The 13,810-nt window shown below is 38.7% G+C and overlaps 2 protein-coding genes across 3 annotated transcripts; one reads left to right on the forward strand and one right to left on the reverse strand.

Annotated features, from left to right (window-relative positions):
- Nucleotides 1-70: 70 nt before the first annotated feature.
- Nucleotides 71-4,994, forward strand: LOC137937317 (uncharacterized). Of its 2 annotated transcripts, none has more exons than XM_068782687.1 (5): nucleotides 71-429; nucleotides 1,287-1,384; nucleotides 3,258-3,518; nucleotides 4,575-4,629; nucleotides 4,718-4,994. In XM_068782687.1, exons 1-5 carry the CDS (start codon nucleotides 167-169, stop codon nucleotides 4,791-4,793), a joined length of 753 nt encoding a protein of 250 aa, XP_068638788.1. In that variant the 5' UTR covers nucleotides 71-166; the 3' UTR covers nucleotides 4,794-4,994. The 2 variants fall into 2 exon arrangements, with proteins under 2 accessions (XP_068638788.1, XP_068639332.1); XM_068783231.1 differs by having other exon boundaries at nucleotides 3,429-3,518.
- Nucleotides 4,995-9,568: 4,574 nt separating this feature from the next.
- LOC137938642 (quinolinate synthase, chloroplastic-like) lies at nucleotides 9,569-13,563 on the reverse strand. The gene is made up of 7 exons (XM_068784011.1): nucleotides 12,578-13,563; nucleotides 11,577-11,861; nucleotides 11,199-11,417; nucleotides 10,937-11,116; nucleotides 10,110-10,601; nucleotides 9,817-9,978; nucleotides 9,569-9,729 (listed from the first exon to the last, which is right to left on the reverse strand). The coding sequence occupies exons 1-7, from the start codon at nucleotides 13,337-13,339 to the stop codon at nucleotides 9,658-9,660; spliced, it is 2,172 nt and encodes a 723-aa protein (XP_068640112.1). The 5' UTR covers nucleotides 13,340-13,563; the 3' UTR covers nucleotides 9,569-9,657.
- Nucleotides 13,564-13,810: the final 247 nt, after the last annotated feature.

Here is a 13,810-nt window from a genome sequence, read left to right on the forward strand (position 1 = left end):
AAATTCTTCGAGAGGGCTTTCTATTTCTATGGAGCACGGCCGGCCTTCCTTTATGTTTGTTCTATCAAGGTTCAAGCTGAGCTTTCCTAGAGGCTGTCCGGCCGGCGGAGAGCAGCCGAGAAAATTGTGAAGGTTTTCGGGCTGTGATTTGATTTTGAAGTTGGCCATGGACGTGGACGTTGAGACTCAAAGCACTAAGCCTGACGCCATGGATGTGGAGGAGAAGGAGGGGCGGTTCTTGCTCGGTTCTCCAACGTTCGTGGAGTTAGAAGGCGGGCGGTTTAAGTGCGAGGAGACGGGACACGAACTGGTGGCCAGAGAGATGGAGTCGTATGGAAAGAGTAAGCACTGCCGGTTGGCTCTCATCGACGCGGCTCTCCGGCAAAAGAAGGCTCCGCTTAACTTCTTCAAGCAAGACCAGACTTCCAAGTAAAATTCATACTGTTTTTTCTTTATGCCGAGTTATCCTTTTTATGTGAAGATGGTCTTTTGATCTTTTCCTTTGATGTCTAGTTGTTGGATTTAGGGTATCTGTTATTTATTGGAAAGAGCTCTCTATCTAAATCTTCGAAGTCAGATTGTGGAATGATTGATTTCTAGTGTAGTCGACGTAGATGACGATATATGTTATGCGTAGTTCAATGTCGTTCGATTCATAGAGTATTTTTTATGAAATAGTAGTAACCACATTTTAAGTCATGATGAAAATACTTGGTTTGTATCTTTGGTTGTCTTTTTCAGGCAAAGGGAACAATGTTTGGTTCGTTTAGCTGAAATTTCCGCGTTTCCAAGTCAGTTGTAACATCATATCCACCTTATCCATTGCATGGTGTAAGAAATGTTTTTGTCAGACTCATGAAACTGCTGAATGAGTATTAGCAACAATTAACTCATGACGAAAAACAGCTGTCTAGTATTTTTGGGTTTCCTTTTCAGATAAAAGGAACATTTTTTTTTTCCCTGAATTTGCAATACCTCAAAATATTTGTCATATATCATCCACTATGTTAAGCGTTATACTTTGCCGGATATCTTCCCTCTTCTCTTTAGACTATTCCAATTCTACAAAAAGATGTGTTTTTGGTATGCAAGTAAATGCGTAGTCATGATTGACGATCTGGCATCTTTACACCTTGGTTGGCTGCGTGTTAATGCCAAAATATTATCTATTTCTTGCATGTAATTTACATTCCATTGCTATAACCATTGTTTTTAGACTAACTCCATAGATACCTGGCTTCTTTTATTAATTAGTTCATTTCTTGTGTTTTTTTATTTCATCAAAGGTCAAAACTTATCTGTAAGCTGACCGGTGACACCATCAACAAATCCGAGGAACATATTTGGAAGTTTATTAGTGGGAAAAGATTTCAGAAACAAATAGGTTAGCTTCTTGAGTTTTCATTTAAGTGGCAAAAGTCTTAATTATATATTCCAGACATTTTTTTTTATTTGTTTACTTCTATAACCTAGGCTTTGTAGACCTTATGATCTTTTTCCCTTTACCTCAAGGACAATGAGTAAAAGGGTCAAAAGTAGTGGTACCATTGGGAGCATTTAATATGAAGTGACCCAGCTAGGTGTCCTGCAAAGTTGCTTCTGATGGTATCTGCTCTTAAAAGTGGTATTCCATACAATTATGTTTCTGGAAGTGGCTTTTCATGCTTCCTTCATTTGAATTTCACAAAAAGATGGAGTTTTGCTTACATGAAATGAAATAAACAAGGCTACAGTGAGGCTGCTAATTTAAAACAGGTTTGGATTTGCCAAATCTGGAAAAGCGATCCTTTGGTTGATGGAACCATGGTGACAATGGATTGCATGGTTGTGATGCCAAGGCAACTTTACCTGCTTTCTCTCAAATGAAATGCCACATTGTTGATCACACAAGTATTGACTTTTGGACATGTATCATACAGCAAATATAAGATTCTTGCATATAAGTAGTTCATTTGGTATCCCTTTTTTAGTTGGTTTACATAATAAAAGAAGAATTACTTTAGGTGATTCCAGCTGGAGAATCATGAGTAAATTCTAGTATGGCTTTGTCAGGTAATTGGTTTCTCACATTGCACAATTCCCTCTAAAATAATGTTTTGAGGGTAATGCACATAAAATTGTTTTATTTAAATATCTTGCTTTACTAAGTAGCAGTTATTTAATTTAATATTTTTTCTTATTTTAATGTCTTAGAGAATTATTATTTTTTTTTTAAAAAGATGTATTAAAACAGAAGAAAATTACAAAGTTTGAGGGAGCATTTCCCTTACAACCAGTGATTGTAGGGTAGCTCCCTGCCTAGCAAGTACATCTGTAGCTGAATTTGTGGATCTCGGAATGTGGGTCCAACAACAAGAAACAATTGAAGTAATATCTAAAATTTCCTTAAATGTATCCCAATGTCTCCACGGAGGAGAAGACACTCTCTCACACCATCCAATCACCACTTTAGAATCTCCTTCAACTTGGAGGGGCCCACTGCATCTTTCTTTGAAAACACAAAGACCGGAGAGGAAAACCTGTAACTCTGCATTCGTAGAGTCAGAAATACCAAGGGGGCCCGCATACGTGAAGATCTGATTACCGGAATGATCTGAAATTACTCCACCATAACCAGACATACCAGGGTTGCCAAGGGATGAACCATCAAAATTTAGCTTGAGATAACCAGGAGTTGGAGAAGTCCATTTTTGCATGACCGGAGGCTTTTTTCCAATGTGTATCAAAGCCAAGTTTCTCCAATTTTCACGAATGGAGGAACCCAAATAGGGAGAAAATGCTTTCTTTGTTAAAAGCCAAGTTGATATGTGACCCACCACTCTGTCCGCAACCCGGTCTACAGATGGTGTTGCTAAAATGACCAACCTAATAGTTGCTTTGGTGGCCCTTGGTTGGTTACTTAAAATGAGGGGCATGTAGCTGCCTTAAGTGTAATTTATATAACCATAAAACTGTGTTGTTGGAGAGGAAATGAGAGAAAAGGAAAAAAAAAAAAACTAGGAGAGATTCCCTTAGTGGAAGTCAAGATTTTCCATTGCTTAAAACTTTCTAACTCTTTGTGCTTTTCTCTCAAATGACAGCAGGGCATAATAGTTATTTTTGTTTGAGTGGCCTTTCATTGTCAATTGAAGCTACAGAGAGGAAACATGTACAGATAAATTTCTTGTTTTATAATATTTACACTTGTAAATGTCCTTCCATCCAAGGTTTTGGTGGTCCAAAGCTTGGTTACTAATATGAAGCTTTTTTACGGATAGAAAAAAAGGAAGCAGAAAGAGATGACAAATCATCACCTAAACTGTCAAAATTGACAAAGAGAAGTGTCAAGGACATGCCAAATGGGACCTATGAAAATGAATCTAAGGAGAAGAAGCCCAAAATTGAAAATAACAGTGATTCAGAGGAAGCTAACTTTTGGGTCCCTCCAGTTGGGGATCGATGGGACCATGACAATGGAAATGACCGTTGGGAGGATTCTGCAAACCCTGGCGAGGAAGGAGATGAATGTGCACTACCAGGTGAGGGTTATTTGCATTTGTAAACTTTCTCTGTTCTGCCAGTTCTGTGCCTTATTTTTTTCCTATCCTCTTAAACAAAATGTTTGCCTTAATTTAAGTGAAACTTGATACAAGATATTGAAGTATGCTAGGCATATTCTTTTTGTACATGATTACCTCTCTTTAAATGTTTATGAGTTATTTTTATTTTTCATTTACTTGACCATTTTCTTGTAGTTCTCTTACTCCTGCACATTTCATATCGCAATTGAAAGAATTTTATGAGGATGAGGTAACAAGTCAGGATCCAGAAGAGGTGCATAAAGAGCTATTGTTTTCAGCAATTAGAGATTGTTGGCTCTCAAATTGGCAATAGGGTGAACTCCTTGAGGAACATGAATTAACTGGAAGGTCCTGCGTAGGTCTTCATTTCTTAACATTATCTGTGAACTTTTCTGGATAGGCGAAGGTGTAAAGAAGACCATGATAAGGTCTGACCACTTGTTGAAACCTTGAGGCAGCAGAGGCATGAATAGTCCATTTATGGTGGCTGCATTCAGATAATATTAACGTACATATTCATTCGAGTTGGTTTCTGTTCTTTGTTAGTCTCTAGTACAGCTAAATGCAATTTTGATGCCACAGTACGGGATAAGCTTCCCCGTCGCCTTTTCTTGATGGTGCAGGTTAGCCTTTTCATCTAACATTAATGTGGTAATCGGTAATAATGTCTCCTGATAAAAAATGTCCATAAGTGTGGTATCTCCCACCAAGTGGACACTATTGGGATCACAATTTTAAGAAAAGGGAAATGAGTCATATGACTTCCGTCATTGTGTTTGTGGCATTATATAGTCTCTGTTCTTGGTCAAGACCTGCAAGCTATATTAATTTTTCTGCTGCAACCATCCATTGAATCTTTTTCTATTACATTTTCATAAAAATCGGTAAAGCTGTCTGAAAACTGAGTAAATGTTTTACAGGCATATAGATAAGTGCTTTCAACAGTACATGGTGACCTTGGGAGCCTTCCAACGTTTGAGCTATTTCTAAACATTTAAAGTTTTTGTTCTTCAGCTGGTGCAGAGGAAGATGAAATTGATTTGATAGAGTTTGAAGACCTTCCGACGAGGTATGTTTTGTTCCTGCTTGGGAATCACTTAAGAGTATTTGCAGTAAGGTGTGATGCCAAATGCTTAGTTGACATGTTTTATGAACAGGACAAAGAGGACTTCTGTAGCAGTTGGCCCCAGCAGCTTTGCTTGCAGGAAAAAGAAGAATAAGAGAAGGCCATGAGATGAGGCATATGTGTAATTTAACTAGCTAGGGGAATTTTTCTGCACAGAATATTGTTTAGTGGGAAGAGATTGGCTTTCAGTTAAGAAATTAAACAATGTTTTGAACCTGGGAACTTTCAAGTGTTTTTTAAGGTGTGGAGGCTGGAGCAGTGTAGGAAGAAGAGACTAGTTTCTAGTGAAGAAGACACTGGTCAAAGGAGTAAGACATTTGTTATGAAATATGAACCAAACAGCAGAAGTCACTCTCCCATACCCAAATAATTAGCTAACTGATAAGTTAGGTAATTCTATCTAAATCATGTCACAAATATTGATTTTTGTTACATATTGATTATCAATTACCTGTATAGTTATATTTAAAAATACATGCACTATCACAATTAAACAACTGTAATTACTCGATTTGACGAATTATATTTTTTATATAATACATTATATATTAGTTTAAAAACCATTCTCATTGGGCCTTTGTCACACCCGACTCCATTATGCTAGCATGGTTAGAAGATTAATGTGGAAATAAAGTAAAAAAATTAATTAATTAAAAAACCTTAGTTAGCCCTGTGATTTCAAATTATTACGAAAATGCCACCAAAGGAAAAATTGAACCCGTCGTCTCCTATCTTCTCAGTAAAGTAGCTCGCCGGCTCGGCCAGACGCTGCCGCTTCTTCTACCCCTTGATTTCGCCCAAATAGGTAAAATCTCTTCGTTTTCGTTCCTTTTTTTCTTCATTTTCTTCCCTTCTTCCGCTACTTCCGTATTCGTTTCTTCCTTTTTGTTTCTTTTTATTGGCATCTGTTTGATTGGGGGGGTGTTCAATCCTTGCCTTGGAAGTGAGGAAAATTTATGTCTTTTTTGAAAGTTCCTTTTCTAAATTGGTTCCACTGAAGGATCGGCTTTATCAATGTTCATTCGGAGTAAAACTTAGTGGATAGTTTTGAGTTTGAATTTCCACTTTTATTTTTAGGCAATATCATTTTAAATTTTATGTCATTGTTAGGTGTAGTTATCGTTCTTATACCGTTGAACTCCATCTAATTTAAGTTTTTCCAATTGGTGAATATGACAGGGGATGGAGAATATGTAAATGATTTTGTCATCTTGAAACCACACATATTATTAACAGATCATTTGCTATGTTAGCAGATGTATTTGTGCAGTATAAATTTTATATTTGAAAAAGTTTAACGTGAATGTGAGTGAAATTGAATGTTAATGTTGAGTATTTTATGGTTATATGCAATTTCTTTCATTATAGATTTTAAATCATAGTGTCCAGAAACTGGTTAGTCATCTTAATTATTTTCCATGATTTTTTCATCATTTTTTTCTCTTATTTTTACATTGAGCCAAAGAGCCTTTGGCTCAATAGTCACATAGGGGGTCCTTGCATGAGGTTTTGGGAATGAGAGAGAGAGAGAGGTCGTCCACTTAATGTATGTAGTCAACTTTCCAAAAAAAATTGCAGTTGTCTACCATGTAAACAAATAAGCAAGTGCAGTGGCTTGTTGGGAATGGGACCTCAACCTTGTAAAATTATTGAGTGCATTCAATGCTTTCCATGCACTGATTCATTCCCTTGGTAATCAATTTTTCAGCATATAAGATTTTCTTTATGCAACTCAAAGAATTGATTATTACTTGTGAAAATTGTCATCTTTGCGTTATCCTTATATATGCTCTCATCTCTTATCGTTGTTTTAGAACCTTAAATTTTTTTTCATTTGAATTGTTTTGGGGACCCTTTTTGGGGTTAGAAATGGTTAAGGAGAACTATAATCATGTGACAGGTATTACAATTTCATTTCCTTAATTTCTTTAAAGAAACATGGAGCTCCAACTTAAAAGTGTGCCTCGTTTTCTGTCTTTCTATCTTTTTCCTTTTTTACGTATTTGGGTTTCTTATGCATATGGCATCAACAGCACCTAAATGGTTCTTAATGTTCTTGTGGAGATCATTTACATGAAGGCCTCAAGTTCTGGAATTTTTCCTTTGAGTTGTTTAGAAGGTGATTTTCCTGTATTTCTAAATGTGAAACTAAGAAATTTTTACACATTTTGTAACTCTCTTATTTATTCCTTTCCTTCCTTTCATGGTTCAACAATGTTGTATTATGAAAAAGAGAAGGAATAAAATGGTTCACAGGAACTGTTCTATAATACCATTTCATGTAAAAAGAAAAAGAAAAGAAATTGCTGTCCTATTTAGGGACATGGTTGCCTTTACTTGTCTACTATCTTGGGATAATGTTTACCAATAAAATATTTGAAAATGCCAAAAATAAAGATTGGTAAATTATTGAAGCAAATTTGCTTCTAAATCATTTTACCATAGAAGGAGAAAAGGTAAAATTTGCTTGAAAGATGAAATAGAGAGAGCACTAATATAACATTGTATGATAGCACTCGTTATTTAGGTCAGGGTTCATCAAATGGATTCTTTTGTACTGATGGGTTACAGCAAGGCAGGAAAAGTTTGGAGGGCTGTGGGTTGCTTATTAATAAGCTTCCCAACCTGAGCTTCCTGAAGCTAAAAGAGTTTTATGTTAATTTCGTGGAATATTCCAAGCCTACATTGTTGTAGACCTAAACTGTGTAAAGCCTTCGTAGTGTTGAAAGGGTGAACCTTAGTCATGATATCAATACAATGTCCTTTCTGTTTTATGGTGGCTTCTTTAGGTTTGACTTTCTAATGCATATTCTGTCATACCAGCATGGTCCCACTGACTTGTTCTTTTATCGGAGCATCAAGCAGCACAAACCTCTCAACTGATATTCATTAGTTGAGAAGGGAGCCTAATAATCATATAATAGATGGGTCGGAATACAACCTTTTCTTTTGTTCAATATGATAGACTGGGTATCCAAGCCAGTGTAAGCTGGAGAGCCCCTTCTTACTACAACGAGCGTCAAACGCTCCCTCTCACTTCAGGTGCTTCAAGCCAACATTTCATATAAATAACTCAAATGTCACAGTACTGTTGTTTTCCCTTGTGAGCTTGATTAAATGGTTAATTCTCCTTAGTTTGAGACATCGTTGATTCTTTTAACTTGGGCCATTCTAGATCTTTGACATTCTTATCTGTTCATCATCTGCTATTAGTATCTGAAGTGTCAAATTTGGTTTCCTTCCTCCAAAATTTTGTCCTCTTTCTGAGTCAGATTTCATGGTTATTAGTTCATGGTTTGTTTGGAGAAAGGCTATAATGAACTCATGAACTATGACTTCATAAATCTCTTCCAGAGGCTACTTTAGGATAACTTAGTTTTTGTTATTTTACTTGACAAAGAGATTTTTTAGATGTTTGACCATATGTAAAATTCATGTGTTTTCTTTTTCTTGTTGTTCTTTTAGGATAACTTCATAATTTCTTGGGAACTACTGTTCCTTAATTTCAGAGTATAATTATCATTCTTAGTGTCTTTGGCATAACTACTAGTAAGGATGATAACTAGAAGAAGCTCATTTTCAAGTTAGGATATTGAGAATTGTTGACATTGTTCATTCTACTTTTGCATAGGTGGTCACCTGATCTGATGAATATTAATCTTTGCATCTGTCTTTTGCAGGTTATATATCATCCTGTAATCCTCACTGCATTGAAGCTTTTCAGTTCCTAATAGAATAGCTGTCTATGAAACCTAATATGAGGTTTTTCTCATCGCTCTCCAGACTCATCTCCCAGAACCCTACACTTCATGCATTTTCTGCAGCCAAATCTTACCATTCTTCATCTTCAAATATCTTCAAGAAGCTGGGAATTATCAGCTTAAATGACAGGGCGTGTAATCGATCAAGTTCCGCTTGTGAGTTTACGACAGCTCAACAGGAATTGAAGACAGCCCCCACTAGGCGTGTGTCAGCAATTGTTGATGAAATTTCCAATCTCACATTGCTCGAAGTATCTGATCTAACGGAGTTGGTGAGACAGAGACTGGGTATAGAAGAAATGCCGGCCATGGGTGTAATGATGCCCGGGATGGGCTTCCAAGGACTTTCAGCAAAAGTACCTGGTGCAGCTAAGGTTGAGGAGAAGGTGGAGAAGACGTCATTTGATTTGAAGCTTGAAAGTTTTGAGGCTACTGCTAAGATTAAGATAATAAAAGAAGTGAGAACATTCACGGATTTGGGCTTAAAGGAAGCAAAGGATTTAGTAGAGAAAGCACCCATTGTATTGAAAAAGGGAGTTTTGAAGGAGGACGCAGAGAAGATTATTGCAAAGATGAAAGAGGCAGGTGCTAAGGTTGTTATGGAATGAGGCAAGAGTATATTCAGGCTCAGCAAATCATATCGCTCATTTTAGGCTTGCATGCATGGCCTTCCATCTGTTTCCTCAGATTGTTTTGTTCTTGAATTTGATCCTGTGCGAAGGATTACAGTAGCCATGGGCGACTTCCTAAAAGTTCTGAACCTTTGTCACTTTTAATCATTCATTCGCTTAACAGTCCATTGAGAGCAAGGTCTCCGCTTTAGCTCGGTAGCATATCAGTAGACACTGTTGCTTTGTTAAATTTGTGATGTATCCTATGATTAAAAAAAAAGGGATCAAAAGCCAATTATTCTGAGACCTAGCATTGATTGAAAACTTCTTACTGAAAGCAAGAAAGGTATAATACAACTCAATACTATGGCTGACAAGAATGAATTGGGGGGCTTTAGACCCTTCAGACCGAGTGAAGATTTTATTCATACAAATGCATAAATAAATAAAAAAGAAGAAGATGCAGATACGTATACAACAACAAAATTTTGGATTTGTTAATCTCTAATGAAGTATAAAATGTTGTAACAAAATTTTGGATTTGTTAATCTATAATGAAGTATAAAATGTTGTAGAAAACTTTTTCAGTCTCAATTCTTCTATGAGTTCAGTCTGCCATTGCTGGAGTGTAGGATCTGATGGACAAGTTTTTCTGGCAGTTTCCCATGCTTCTGCAAAACCAATTGAAACACATTAAAGGGTGCTCTTTGAAGCAGAGAGCAGAGCACGGCATTACACAAACAGGCATCTATACTAACCTGAAATTGCCTCATGTGCAGGATAGGTTCACAACCCATTTCTGCAACTTGGTTTCCAAGTGCAGTTGTTGTATTAAACCTGCCTGCTTCATAATCTGAGAGGGCGTGTTGTGTGTCAGGGAAGTGGCGACAAACTCTTAGCAGGGAAGTAAGAGAATTCATCTGTGTAGCATTGAAACATTAATTAGTTCCATTAACCCAGAGAAGATTTATGTTTGAACTAAATCTAGGCTCCATAGTGCATGGAAATGTACAGCATGTAGGTCCATGGAAGAAGAGGAAAAAGTGTTCACCTTCATATAGGGGCAGGAAGCACAACCCCCATGGACAGAGCATCCTTCACCAGCTGAAACACCGGGAACCACTGTGAGAAGGCTACTTCCGTTATTGCTGCATGATGTTCTCGACAGAGAATCAGAAGAGACGGGAAAGACAACCTCAACGCTGACTTTTGATCTTCTAGAAGAGTGATCACTGGAAGGTCCTAATATTGCACGTACTGCAGCAACGATAGAAGTGACCATCCCTGATTCTGTTCCTAAAACAAACTGCAGGTGCTCATCAACATCTCGGTCTAGAGCCTCTTGCAACCTCTGTTTGATGAAATCCAGTATACTTTGAGTGGAACCTACAACTCCCATTCCTCTTCTCTTTGCTTCCATTGCAAGAGAAAACATTTCCCCTGGCACTTCAAAATGAGCTGTAAGGAATGCATCCGAGTATCCCTCATGTATCTTCCTTACTACTTCATGTCCAAAGAGGTCGTGAACGATGCAAGCTCCATCCTGGTGAAAAACCATAGTTGCAAATGCAAAACTTAAATTCATGAATGCAAAAGTTTAGACTGTAATGACTACATTAACAGCAATAAGAAAGTAAAATTATTGTGGCATCTCTTTGCAAAATTAAAACTTGGATTCTCAATTCCATATGCTCCCCAATTCATAGAAAATTCCAAGAAGGAAAGCTAAAATAGGCAAAAGTGAATATGCTCTAAACTTAAGAAGGCAACTTTTGCAACAATAAGAATGAATGTTATCGTTCTAAGCTCAGTGCAAAGAACAGCAAATACACTTATCATCAGAATAAATTATAAGACAAATAAGACATGAAAATTCACCTGATAGTAATGCAGACGAGACAACAATGACCTTATTGAGCTTCTATCATGCCCTGAATGTATCTCTGCTATCTCTTCGTCTGTCATAATAGACATCTGGCGGAACAACTCAGCTATATTTCCACCCATGTAGGAATCAGGGCCATACCAAACATTCAAATCTGGTATCTGGGCAAATGCCTACAGAGGATAGTAGGTTAGAGAGTTCAACAAAAAATGTAGACAACAAGTCATCATAAGATCGAAGAATAAACCTACCAACCTGTAAGATAGTCGGTACAACATTAGAAGAAGTGCAGGTAATTGTTGGGACAAGTTCATGAGCATGAGCTTTTGTCTCTAAGGATGTATTTATATAGATTACATGCAAAGCGAGTCTTGATCTTGAAGCTGACTTGAGAAAACTCATATATGTTGGGCCAGCTGCAGCATCTGCCAATGAACAACCAATCCTTTCATCAGACATCCTGTACACACCGACCTGCACAACATGTCTCAGGGTCAAGATACATGAAATGTAAGGACAGAAGAAATTTTCACAGGTGAATCGCAATTCAGACTCTTCCCCTGAAATAAGAAAATATAAATAAATAAAAGAATCTGAAATAGGACAACAGATAGAAACCGCAAACATACATACCTCTCCAAATCCTGCTTGGTCAAGGATGGCTCGTACATTTTCAGACATGAAATCGACTCCAAGAACTGTGATGTACTGACATCCAGCTTCAGCCATCTTGACAGCAGAATCTGCCATGACCAAGGAATCAGAAATATGGATGTGGGGCCAATGCTTCTGTGCAGCAGTTAAGACACCTTGGACCTCAGGATCCATATAGAAATGTGCAACAACCCCAATCCTCTTCTCCTTCAGCACATTGACAAGTTCTTTAACCTTTACGTCATCAGGGGATAAAAATTTAGCCTGCAATTAGGCTGCCACTTAGAACTCTGATTTAAATAGACAGACTCAAATGCACAAGAAAAAAATTCTTAGATTTAATTCTTTCGACAGAAGTACAGTTAATTGCAGCTTTTTGATTCCTCTCCACACTACAGATACATTCCAAACTTATTCTACACCTACTATGGGACTTGCTTCAAGAAGCAGAAAAATGAAAAGCAGGCACTGGTCCATGTTTTTTTCATATTGGAGAACGTTGAAAACTTATTATCATATTCCCATGGGTACAAAAGCTCATTAATCTCTTAAGAAGCTGGCACATGTCCCAATGCAAAAACATTCACAACTCCCAACGTCTTCCATCTGCCATCTGCCATCTGCCATCTATAATCTCTTGCCTCTTAAGTCGCATTCACCAACATATCAGAAAGGAACAGCAACTTCCAATACATGCAAAAATCAATGAAGAAAAGGGGGAACATAAGAGAGAGACACAGTAGTACCACAACAGTTGTACAGACAACTTTCTTATTAGAAGACTGAACAACAAGGTCCATGAGTACGTTAAAATTAGGTGCAGAATTTCCAGAACAAAGTTTCATTTTTCTTTTTCTCTTCGATCAATTTCCGTTTCTCATCCCGGACAGTTGTTATTTTCCACAAAACATCCCCAACATTCAACAACAGTTATACAATTCATAGAAACAAAACTAAACAGAACCGGCGAGCTCGCTAACCTGAGCCTCGGCGTAGCTCCCCTTAGCGATCAATTCATCAGCAGTGACAACCAAAGAAGGGAACGGTTCAAAGGGCGGCCTCCCTTCCCTCTCCGCAACAATCTCCTTGGTTCTCTTCTGCATGCTGATGAGCACGTTATGCCAGGTGTTCGTCCTGGAGTGTGCCCGGCCAGGCAACCCCACGTTGAGCTCCGCCATATCGTCCGTCTTCAAATCCAACACCTCCTCCGGCGACGCCCCGTCCAGGACCCAAACCAAGCAGGAGCAGAAGCCCTTGGTGATCTCGGAGTCGCTGTCCGCCGCGAACCTCATCCTCCCATCGGTGTCCATCTCCACCGACAGCCACACCTGTGCCGTGCAGCCCATGACGCGATTCTGAGAGACCCGATCAGAGTCGGCGAGCGTGGGTAGCAGACCTGCATACTCCAGCAACCTCTTCACCCTCTCGATGGGCTCCCGCATGGACCGAAACTCCGCAACAAGGCGCTGCAGCTTGGCCCGAGGCAGATCAGTCACACCCACTGGCAAGTCGGTCACGGCAGAACACGAGACCGACGCCCGCTTACGAAGCGGGAGATGAAAAGGGTCATCACAACTTCGGATGGCGCACCTGACAGGCCTAAAACCGAACCTTTTCGGCCTCTGCTGTATTCTAAACGGAAGCACAAGCCGCTCCTTCGGGCTCGACACCGGCAGCAGAAACGAAGACGAAGAAGAAGAAGCCGCAGCAGCCACTCTCGTTACAAACGACCCAGAATCCATTCCTCCAATCCCTCCAATACCCTTTTTTCTATTCTTGCCGAAAAACCAAAACTTCCCTTTCCTTAATACACCACTTCAATGCACGAAGAAGATCTGTGATTCCGTTTCCAGAGAGTTTAAAGAACCCAGAAAGAAGAAGAAAGTGCGAAACCGTGATGGAGAGACAACAGATACATGCAAAACGAATAGAAGGCAGGAAGACGGGTTTAATATAGAGAAAAGAGAGCAGAAGGGGGGGAGGGAGAGAGGACAAGTAGCGGGCAATCCCGCTGCAAATTTTTTTAAGCCAGATTCGAGGCAAAAGGAGGTTGATTGGTCAGACTTTTTTTTTGGCAGGAAAATTGAAAAGAGCAGAAAGAAGGAGGCCTCATTGGCGGTGGGGTCCCATGGTAGCCATGACTCTGTTTTTTGGGACTTTCATGTAAAGCTTTTGGATTGTGAGGTCTAGGGTTAGTGACTTAAGAGCGAGTG

Source organism: Aristolochia californica, unplaced genomic scaffold (assembly GCF_029961685.1).
Source record: "Aristolochia californica isolate CCGP_79_NKW_82.1479 unplaced genomic scaffold, dmAriCali1.0.hap1 SCAF_1, whole genome shotgun sequence".
Taxonomy (NCBI): Eukaryota; Viridiplantae; Streptophyta; class Magnoliopsida; order Piperales; family Aristolochiaceae; genus Aristolochia; species Aristolochia californica.

Bases quoted from the DNA above. Each gene is read 5' to 3' on its own strand.
- LOC137937317 (XM_068782687.1), top strand. From the start codon at position 167: ATGGACGTGGACGTTGAGACTCAAAGCACTAAGCCTGACGCCATGGAT. The intron at 3,519-4,574 runs GTGAGGGTTATT...TTTGTTCTTCAG, and splicing joins AGATGAATGTGCACTACCAG to CTGGTGCAGAGGAAGATGAA. The intron at 4,630-4,717 runs GTATGTTTTGTT...TTTTATGAACAG, and splicing joins TTTGAAGACCTTCCGACGAG to GACAAAGAGGACTTCTGTAG.
- LOC137938642 (XM_068784011.1), bottom strand. From the start codon at position 13,339: ATGGATTCTGGGTCGTTTGTAACGAGAGTGGCTGCTGCGGCTTCTTCT. The intron at 11,117-11,198 runs GTTGGTAGGTTT...TATCCTCTGTAG, and splicing joins TTGTACCGACTATCTTACAG to GCATTTGCCCAGATACCAGA. The intron at 9,730-9,816 runs GTTAGTATAGAT...TTGGTTTTGCAG, and splicing joins TGCACATGAGGCAATTTCAG to AAGCATGGGAAACTGCCAGA.